The following is an 11,216-nucleotide window of genomic DNA, read 5'->3' on the forward strand; positions in this document are numbered from 1 at the left end:
ACGTCTTCAACGACTTCAGGTTCAGCCCAGAGGAGACCATGGCTTTTGTCCCCCAGCAGGCAATATTTCAGCAATAAAGGCCATGGAAGTTCAGCACTTAGCCTTACTCTGAGTCCTGCCACGCCGAGTTGAACCCACACAGCCAGCAATGGACACCAGGGGATGATCTGTTAGGGATGATCCCTCAGATATGCAAACATTTATCTTCCCGAGTATTCACCAACCGCACAAACATCAAAAGTCTTTTTGGCAGAACTTTCAGCCACTTTATTGGACAGTTTTTTCATTGCTCCTTAAAAAAAAAGACAGACAGACTGCTGGCTCAGAGAAATAGGCTAAAAAACTTTATTGTTCCACCTTTGTCAGAGTTTCTTTTCTAATGATAGGCATTTCTATAACTGAAGTTAATGTCAGGCCTCTAAGAAGCTGAGGTTTCTAATGTGGAGTAGCAAAAAAACCCTCCGGCAGCTGCACAGTGGGATTAGGGTCAGTTAGATCTTCCACCTCCTTTTCCTGCATTCCTTGTCCTCATTTCATGCCAAGCTTTCACCAGCGGCTCTCTGTTCTTCCATATGAGCTCATGGCCATAAGTCACATACCATCTGGGAGAGAAAATGCCAGTCAGAACTAATTGCAACTTCTCTGCAGCCGAGGAACACACCTGCTGCTAAAGGCAAACAACTGCTTGCAAGAGCAGACAAGATAAACCAAGGCAGAAGTAGCATTTTTGGAAGGTGGCAATGTTAGCTAAGCTGCTTGTCCTTCCAACTCCTGCTGGAGTGCTCTGGATTGATTTACACTCACACTGATACTGATGTGGTTTTGTACATGTGATTACACAAGGGAGGTTATGGAGGATAGCGTGGGGGAAAGGTGGAGCCACATAACGAAACAATCACTGAATACAATGTATACATGAGAGAGAAGGAAAGGTGCTTGTAAAACTTGAGTGCAGCTCTGAAAAAAGCATTGAATTACTGGTGTATTTGTGACTGCATTTTTAGCTGTCATAAATACATTACCTGCAAATTTTCAAATGCAACGTACAGAGCTGCAACAGATATTCATCTCAAAGAAAAATGTGATCACTTCTCTTTACCAGACTCTTCTAAGACCTGCCCTTACCAGAGAGGAATATGAAAAGTAGTGTTTTGCTCCATCAAATAGCATTACTGTGCTTTGTATCTGTTGTAGTTTCCATGCGGAGGAGGCATTAGTTTTGGAGTGACCTACTTAAATGCAGCCCAAGGCAGATGCTCTTCACTCAGTGCCACCCAGGCAAGCCAAAAGGTTGGACAGCCACAAGAAGTGAATCTGTATTACTATGAGAAACTGAGAAGGGAAGGAAAGCTGGCTGTGCAGAGTGAAACTTCCTGCCAAGCAGCAGCAAAGGCAAACCTGCCTGGAGACCAAACTAAGCACCCTCCAACCAGACTGTAGCTTTCAGGCACTGTGAGAACAAACATTTTGTAACTGCTGTGCTCTGTGACCTCAGGGAAAGTGGAAGGAACAGTGTTCTACACACTACCACAGGAGCCCAGGTTCCCTGGAAACCTAGGGAATGCTGCAGAATAAACCCACTGGACACATTTCTACAACAAGCTGTCAACTCATTCTTTATCTGGTCTAGTCAGACATCAGGTAGGCTTTTAGCCTGTGTTTAAAAACACTCCTAGCAATGTGTGTGCAAGTTAGGACAGCAGTGAGTGCAAAACTCATTAGCTCATGTGGTTCCAACACGAACAATGCAGAGCTGTTTGCTGCAAACTCTACAAATTTCTAGTAGTTCTTCACAATTAGGCTACAATACAAAAGCAGCAACACTGAAACACAGCATTAGGGGCTGCTTGAAGAATGTGGCCTCAGTTCATACTCATTCAACTCTAAACTGGTAATCAGAAATAAACATTTCAGACACAAGAATTTTCTCAACTGTTCAACTCCAGAAGCATTTTAATTTGTTATATCATGTTTTGTGAGAATCTGTTCTGCCCTGTGACTCTTCAGTGTGCTGGAGAGCAGGACAGAGAAAGCCAGCCCAGCTTACAGCGACAGGACAGTCAGACATCCAACCAAGGACAGCCCAGCTCAACTTCCTTCAGCTCTAAGATCTGGTAACAGTACTTTTCCACACAATTTTAAGACATTCTAAGAATAACACTGACTCCTCTTCAGTGCTATTCATACAAAAACAAATAAATAAGAACAATCCCCAAACTTCAGAGGTAAGGTATGTGTGTGTGGGGGGGTGAAAATCTGCCTGGGAGGGATTTAAATGTGACACTTACATTCCAAACAGAGCTCCCCCGAGGTGTGCTGCATGGTCAAAAAATCTCCAGCCCAGAGCAAGCCCTGCAGTGTCAAATGCAATGATGGCTTTTAAAGCCTGCAAAAGGAGAGAACATGGAACAGACAGGATCAGACACAATATGTAATGGCCACTGTAAATATTCTAGCAGAGACTAAAGATCCAGATTAAAAAGCACCCCATAACCTTCATATCAAAGCAATTGCTGTAAAAATGTGTTTTGTGAATGGATGTAAGCTGCTGGCTGTACTGTGCTTTTCAGATACAGTCATGAGGAGGTGAGGAGTAATGCTGAGGAGGAACATGGGCTTCCCAGATAATGGCTCATTACAGGAGACCAGCAGGAAGAAAATGAATGTTAGGACAATGTGTTCTTTAATTAGAATCTCTCTCCTTGATGACATGTGACAAGTTAGAATAGCAGCTGTGTTGCTGTATCAGCTTTGTTATTTTAAAAGCCTGTTACAATATACATGAGTTAGGCTACAGGAGCACTTAACATTTAGAAGCTGAAGGGTAGGAGTTCTTAGTAAAGGCTGAAAATGCCCTGTGGGTTGCACCATTCCAGCTGGTGCTGTTCTTGTGTTACTGCTGTAATGTGAACTTCCTCATGGCAGCGCTGACTGTGGCTCTGCCAGCATTTCTACCCTGGTGATCTTTTTCAGGAAAGATGCAATTAAAGGCTAGCATGCAAAAAAACAAAACCAAAACAGCCCACATCCACCCAAACAGAAGCGCAAGAAAAACACACAGGCTACATTTATCACACAAACAGAGCTGACAGAGTTCAGCAAAATATTACAACCACAAATCTTGAAATGACAAAGCTTAACTGCTCTAAGTAACATAAGAAAACAACTGTAAGTAGTGGACTAAAGAGGATTAACTTATTCTCCCTGTTCACTGCAGGGCAGTTGGACTAGATGGCCTTTAAAGGTCCCTTCCAACTCAAATTATTGCACCATTCTGTGACTCAAGCAAGTCAAACAGACACAAAATCCTTTTCCTAAATGGTGCAGTGGCTGTGTCTAAATTCAGTTAAAGAAGACCCATCACTGAAGGAAAGCCCCAGCAGTTAATTTCTAATCCCAAAGGTGTTCTTTTAAGTACCAATGGGAAGTGTCCAAACGAGGAGGCAGGCATTCCTAGACTAGGAGTGTTACTGCCCTTGAAGTGAAACTCTGCCTTCCCAGTCTTGAAGAATTTTTCTCCAAAAACAGAGTCTAGATATTAGGTTAAGTTCACCTTGTTAACAAGGGTAACTCTGTTAACAAGTGCTGCCACACAAAGTACCACCCACCAGAAAGACATCAGAACAGTGTGCACACATTCCCCCAACAGATTCACCTGAGTCCTTCCTAGCTTCCCTCACCTCTGAGTATCTGACTTCAAACAAATCCATGCAGGATGGAGCCTAGGATAACTGAGCTGACTGCACACGTGTGCATGAGACTGCTAGGCTACATTCAGTCAGCACCAGCCCCCAGGACTTCCATGAGTTTGTAGCCTTTTTCAAAGCCAATTTAACACCTTAGAGACGTGAATGAAGATGATCTGAGGTGAAGGGCAGTTAGAGGAAAAACATTTTTCTTTGAGGTTCAAAGGTACTTACATTTCCTGCTGTAAACGTGAACATGGGAAGAAATATGATGGCTAATTTTGCTTCTGGCATCTTTGTACAGACAGCTGCAAGGACGGTCATGATGGCTCCTGACTGAAAATACATTAAAACACACGGGAGTAAGCTGAGATGTGACATGTAGGAAAGAAAGAATTCTGCACCTGAATCTTTTTCCTTTTGGTTTTAGCTTTTCTAAACGCTACATCACATAGTACCACAGAAAATCTGAGAACCAGAAGAAGACTATTTAAAGACAACCAACATTACTGTGCTTTCAGCAGGAAACTCTAGCAATCTGTGTGCACACATTAATCACAGTCATCTTAGATAATGGAAAACAAAGCAGGGAAAGTAACAGAGGGACAGGAACAAGAAATCTTTTGTCAATGAAACAAGTCTCTGGTCTGTACTAAACCAACTGCAGGCTTTTGTATCCATGGAAATGTTCAAAGCAAAAGATGTGAATACCACAAACTGATGCAGTGTTGCAATTTCAGTAAGCTCAGATTAATAAACCTAGTAGAAATTGTTGCAGACACAATTTATTCATAAGATAAAGGGAAAACACGCAGCACTAGCAAAAGTTCTAATTTAGAAACTGCTCATTAAATTATTCCTTCCCATTGAAAGCAAGAACCCAACTTCTATGTCTTTCAAAATTTAGGAAAATAAGTGGAGAAGTGTGTAAAACTCACAAAGGCCGTGTTGACTTCAACATCACAGTTTGTTAGGTGTTTTAAAACACTGCACTACTGAAAATACTTGCACAGAACAGACAACCACATCACCTCCTCAGCACACCTCATACCTTCCAAACAGTGGGACTTCTGCCCAGAGGGCTGCTCTTTCTGCACTGTGCTCCCTAGGGGTTGCACTAGCAGCACGTGCCATCTGAATGCATGATCTCTTTCACAAGTGTTGTTTTTCAATTAGAGAAGATCATGACACACAACTGTGTAATAACACAAGTTACAGAACTGAACTGCTCAGTGCCAAGACCTGCTGTCAGGTGCCCATTTACAATCCACTATGATTGCTGTTAGCTCTGGGATGTCACTGCAAGAGAGCTTAAATAACTGAAGAATATCCAAGCTCCCACCTGGTTACCTGGGCTTTGGTAACCCTTCCCAGTTAGTTTTCATGATCCAGAATATTTTCTTTTAAGCAGATTAAAGAATATAACAGGCCACACAGCTTCACATACGTAAGGTCTCCTACATTCTGAGATACTCACAGCTCCAAGGGATGGTTCAAACTTCCCCGTAGCCATTTTAGCAACATAACTGACAAAAGTGGAGATAACCCCTAGAAAGGAAAAGGGCCCATTAGAAACAACATCACCAGCCCTGACAAGGATCAGAAAGCTCAACAACATTCTTTAAATTTTGCTAAAGAAAGTCGTGTAGGGCTTTTGTTTTGTTTTTGAACTTGAATAAACAGTCTACTTTTCCCAGGTAAATGCCATGAGTCCACACCACAAGTATTTTGGTTTGGTAACCGTGATTGAGAAAAGAGAAACTTGTGTTCTCAGAGTAGAACAGTGGAAGCCCAATTCCTTACAGCCATCAGCCCTTTGTGTGACAGCAAGTAAGTAGTGTCACACAGCAGAGCAACGCCTCCCACTGCACAGCTGCCATCTGTCACTGCACACTTATTAACTATGCACACTTTACGTGCACAAACATGTTTTCAAAATGTTGCAAATGTATGTATTTCACCTTACCAGCGGAAAGATACACTGCAATGAACTGCTCACATCCCAGAAGAGAGACAACACTGCTGGAAAAGCTCCATAAAACATACATGTTTGCTGCCATGTGGAAAAGAGAGAAGTGACTGAACGTAGAGAGCAGCATGGGAGAACACAGGGCTTCTGCAAAAGAGAAAAACAATAAATGAAAAACAGTGCTCCAATTTGTTTCAGCATGCATGTCACACAGACTAAGAGTTTATCAAATGACACTACAGGTTAATTGTACTTTGAATCCTCAAACACAAACTATGTAATAAACCCACAAATGTAACAAGTTTCAAGTTCCAAAACCTTCTGAAAGGCAGAACATATGCCTGAGATATGCAAGCTGTACCAACAGCTACTTTAGGTACCTATTAGGGAATATTTCACTTTAAAAAATCAATCTTAAAACACTTTTTGTGTGCTTTGGAAAGACTTACATATACACACATAATAGTGAAAGATTATGAGTATCTCCAGATGAACTTCTATATGAAATTATTTTGCTAGGGAAATTGATTCATTAGGAGCACCAGCTCTCCTCACTGCAACAATAGCCTTGAAAACATAAAAAGGCTGAACAGCAGGTTTAAAGATCAACACCGTTTCAAATGGAGTGTTTGGAGTGACGGATCTGGACTGAAGCTGTCTTTGACGCTAGAGACTATGCAGGGAATTCACTGAGTTTCCACCTCAGTGAAAATTAAAGAGGACAGCAGAAACTGCTTTCCCAATGCATATCTGTTTCATCCTTTCAATGCTTTTCTCTACAGTGGAAAAGAAAGCTCATCGTTGTGTTATTTAATACTAGTAGCTTCTTTTCCCGAGCTCAAAACACTTCACATGAAGTGGAAGCTGAGGGTATTTGTTTAGTTTTATGTGGCTGGTTGTTTTTGTGATCCAAAGCCCAGCTTTGAAATGAGGAGACTGTACATAACATACAGACTAAGGTCTGTATGAACACTGGGATATCAGCATTCTGTGCAGGGAAGCAGTAGGGCTTGGTGTCACTAACTTCAGCGTCTCTTCACCTTTACAAAGGCAAGAACTTCAGCCCACTGAATGCAGGAGAAGGCCAGATGTCAGACAACTCTACTGACCCTACAATACTTAGAAAAGCACCAATGCTGGGGTTTATTTTTGACTAAAATACAAAATCAGACCAATCTAGACAACACGATGCTTGGGCACGACTAGGCTTACTTGCAGCTTCATCACCAGCAAGCACAGCACCATCCCAAGCTTTACAGGATGTTCAAAGGCCCTGATACACACCAATACAGAAAAGTCACTCAAATTAGTGTTTACTTACTGGAAGATGGATCTGAGGTGAAATATGTAAACATAATCCGTCGCATACCAGGCAGCCTCCATAGACAGAATATGAAGACATTTGCAGCTATAATACCTAGTAAGAAGACAAGCAGTACAGAAACAGACTGTGAATTTAACACACTGTAATACTGTAATCAAAAGTATGCTCCTAGTAACCATTTCTCCCCTCACTATTTCTTACTTTATAGAGTTTAGAAAAAGCAGTGAGAAATACAGAAAGTTCTACTTACAAACCTTATAAACAGAGCACACAACTTCAGCTGCTTATTTTAACATACAGTTTAACAAATGCAGTAAATCTGTACTAAAGACACTCAACACACCTCTATTGCACTGTACAACCAGTGAATGAAGAACCAGCTGTTTCTTGCCTCTCTATCTGCTTCTTCCCAAATACCACCATCAGGCTGACAGAGGCATTCAACCATACGTGGAGAGAAGGCTACAGGAACCATACTGATAATGCATGGCAACTGCTGAGTCCTGTCCTGAACCACTGATGGAGCACCTGGGGAAAGGACCCTGTCAGCCCTGTCAGCACAGCTGAAGGCAATGCAGCTGTGGGACAGGAAGGGGTGCAGCCTGGCTGCATCTCTCTCAGACCTCATTGAAGGGCTGACTGCCACTGGAGGAAGACCCTTGATTGTGTGTTCCTCTCTTGTAGAGACCTTCCTGTGAGCCTAGATGTTCAAAGACAGGTGAGCACCTTTCATTTGCCTTTGAAACACCATTCCATCTGCACTAGTTCCTTTGCTGTTATACTCACTTCACTCATTAATCTTTCCAATTGTAACAAACACGCAGTACACATTCTTCCCATTTCATAGGGGAGTATGGTTTTCAGGGAATTGTAATGACACTGGTTAGGCATCAAGTATAAGAAGTTGGCTTGGTATTGCTAAGGTACAGTCCTCTTTGTGAGATAGCAAATGCACAGCTTTTTACTTCACAGATGTTTACTGTGATCTTATTTAAGAACATGAATGCTTAAAAACAGTAATGAAGCAAATTGATTGTTTCTTGTTTGGAGTGTTTTCTTGATTACTATTGAAGCACACTGGCTTTACTGTTCTGAAATTGTTGACAGCTCTGTAACACCCTGATGCGACACACAAGGAAAGTGTTTCCTCTAGTAAGAAAGCCTACCTTGCTACAGCAAATACCCAAATGGCTGACCAGCTAGAACTTAGCATGTTAGGTTATCTAAGTGATGAGAGATGATCTAGAATGCAGAATGAGTCTTTGCTCCCCAAACACAATATCATACTTCCATCTGAGTCATCACCTGGCATGCTTATTGAAGAATAATTAAAAGCACTCTATAATGTAGGTAAGTAAATGACACAGCATAGTGTTACATAAAAGTTATTTCTAGCAGCCTTTTAACACGAACTGTAAGATATCTAACACTGGGTATTGTTCAGCTATTTTATTTGCATCAATTTCTCCCCAAACATTACCTCTGCTTTGGGGATTTTGGGTAATGTTAACCTAACCAGTCAAAACCACGTCCCAACCAATAATTTTTTGCATAGCAAAGTGTGGTTATCTACCCTCCTTCCTGACAGATCTGTGGTTATCTACCCTCCTTCCTGACAAATCTACAGGCAGATCAAGAATTTCTTCAAAAAAAGAGAACAGCAAAAAAAAAAAAAAAAAAAAAAGCAAAAAATTATCACAGAATTATCACATCCATCCGTTGGTGAAATAATAAAACAAATACACAGTATTCCTCCTTGTGGTGGCAAACAGTCATGTTACTTAACAGGCTAGGTAACTGAAGCTAGTCAGCTTCAGCTGGATGAGAAAGCCCCACAGTTTAGGGCATCTCATGTCTACCTAATATTCAAGATAACTCTTACAGAATTGCACAAAGAAAGAGAAAAGCACAGAATTAGCTCATACTCCCTCTAAAAGTATTTGCTGTTTCTCACAGCTCCTCAGAGAAACGTTACGGGGGAGGATTCTAGCTAACTTTCATAATTTACTTACAGAGATGCAATATTTTTATGCACACAAAATACTTTGTGAGAAGGAAGCGTAGCAGAAATAGTGCATGTGCAAGTGTAAGTTCACACATGCTTGGTGCCTAACAACATAAATGCAGTAAGAAAGCCATCTGTTTCAACATACTGTACCTGTTTGCCATATTTCTCTTCCTGTCAATGTCTAACACTTGTAAGCTAACACAAACCTGTCACAGTCCGCTGACCCTCAGTCAGGTTATTCCACCAGCTGTTAACCTGAAACAGAATTGGTATTTATCAGTGCTGCTGCAGAGCATTTGCAATTTCAAAAACAGTCACAGAAGTTTATGAATGGAAGGTATATGTTTGAAAGTTGTCTAGTAAATCAGGTGCAGATTTCTGTACTTCTTACTGGTTCGGCTATTTAAGTCGGCATTTCCTTACTGAAGTGTGGTTATCTACCCTCCTTCCTGACAGATCTGTGGTTATCTACCCTCCTTCCTGACAGATCTAAAGGCAGATCAAGAATTTCTTCAAAAAAGAGAACAGGGTAATATCACTTTGTACAACTCCACAGGTTACCTCTGCTTGTACTGAAGAAGGATCTAGTCCATAATGCTTACTTTAGCAGATGAGCCAAAGTTAGCATAAATCCAGCCCTAAGCCTCACTCTAACGCTAACAACACACCACCCACCTTTCAGAGATTCCACTTTTGTGCCAGGGTCACTTTCGCAGAGGAGGCCCACAAGATGTGGACACCATTCCCTCTTGTGTCCAGTTCACCCAGCCCTCCTTCAAGTTTAAAACCCCTGAAAAAGTTTATTTTGAGCTCACTCAGCCCACACATAAATTCCATCCCCTTTTCCCTTTGTGAGCTTTCAGAATGGCTTTGGACAAATATTTAATTGACTGCTCAATGACTTTCCAGCCGTATTAATGAGCACATAGTCAGATAAATCAGTTACAGGCTGGGAAGCAGGTGCAATACTACTATTAAGCTATTTTCTATCTGATACCAGAGTTACAGCACTGTGGTCTTGGCTTAATGCTCTGGCCCAGGACACAGATGATACCGGTGCATCCAACCAACTCCTCTGGTATGAAGACACTACAGTAACATTACTTTGTTATAATACTAGAAGTAGGATGCACTTGGAATCTAATGGGAGAACAAAATATTTTGAAAGTGGAACTCACCTACTGAGGAGAGAGGTTGGGAATTTAAACCTATGAATAGGGTAGTTTTGTTTTACTTCTAGAAAGCTAACCAGCAGGTCTTCCTCCCCAGGTTTTGAAGGAAAACAAAAGTATAAAGCTGAAATGATTTAAGACAAAGGTGTATGCGCTGAGCAGTTCGTGCCCATTGGGTGCTTTTCACTGTGCACCACAATGCGCACCGTGGCAAAACTGGCACTGCCAAACGCATTCCAGGATCCTGTGCTGCTCCAGTGCACACAGCCCTGCCTCCCAGGGAAAGAAGACTGAGCAGGCGTGGGCTGCCACCAGCCACAGCAGGGACCTCAGCACATACTGTGTTATTTTAGATTTAAATGCACCTAACTGAAAATAAAAGAGGCTGGTAGCTTTTGGGATGCCAACTAACTGCACGAATATTGCACTACTTATGCTGCTGTTTACAGCCCAATTCTAAAGTGATGCATGAGGAAGAGTAAGCTTTCCTTATGAATGCCGCCTGAATCCTCATATTTGTAGAGTAGAATCAAAAATACCAATGCAATTCAGAAGCCAGAAGATTAAACGACTCATGCTCGAGATTCAGAACGTGAGCCAGCTCTGACATCTTTGGGAGCCGACGTCTGGAATGCTTAGGAATGGCAGTTGTCACAGTTTTTCCAGCGCCGGAGAAGCAGAACGTACCTACGTTAGATATTTACAAGCCACTACCGTGGCGCTCTTCTCCCTTCGCCGGCCCCACCCCGCGGCCCCGCACCTGTTTCCTGAAGCTCCCCCTCTTCTGCGGCCGAATCCTATCCAGCCAGTCGGCCCGCGCCTCCTCGAAGTAGCTCTGGACCCGGGACTTGAGCGCCTCGTACTGCCAGATGGCCGCCGCGCTGAAGGCCGTGCCTGTGAACTGTGCCAGCGGTCAGCAAGCGAGGCCCCGCGCCCAGGCCCTCCCCCGGCCGCCACTCACCCCCACCGCGAAGAGCAGCGGCTTCACCAAGCGGCGCGGCGAGGGGCGGCCCCCGCGGGCGGGCGGCGGCGGGCACAGGCTGCGGCGGGGCGGCGG

The 11,216-nt window shown here is 42.8% G+C and overlaps 1 protein-coding gene across 1 annotated transcript; it reads right to left on the reverse strand.

The window, feature by feature from the left end:
* Positions 1 to 322: 322 nt before the first annotated feature.
* PARL (presenilin associated rhomboid like) lies at positions 323 to 11,213 on the reverse strand (the record flags this gene model as incomplete). Its single annotated transcript, XM_042836688.1, has 9 exons — positions 323 to 602; positions 2,289 to 2,386; positions 3,921 to 4,022; positions 5,164 to 5,234; positions 5,653 to 5,802; positions 6,977 to 7,072; positions 9,194 to 9,242; positions 10,920 to 11,060; positions 11,121 to 11,213. Coding segments are annotated over 9 exons (915 nt in total), but the record flags the coding sequence as incomplete, so codon positions are not given.
* Between the last annotated feature and the right edge of the window lie 3 nt (positions 11,214 to 11,216).

Source organism: Centrocercus urophasianus, unplaced genomic scaffold, assembly GCF_019232065.1.
Source record: "Centrocercus urophasianus isolate 14NV4802_14NV808 unplaced genomic scaffold, USGS_Curo_1.0 seq_624, whole genome shotgun sequence".
Classification (NCBI taxonomy): domain Eukaryota; kingdom Metazoa; phylum Chordata; class Aves; order Galliformes; family Phasianidae; genus Centrocercus; species Centrocercus urophasianus.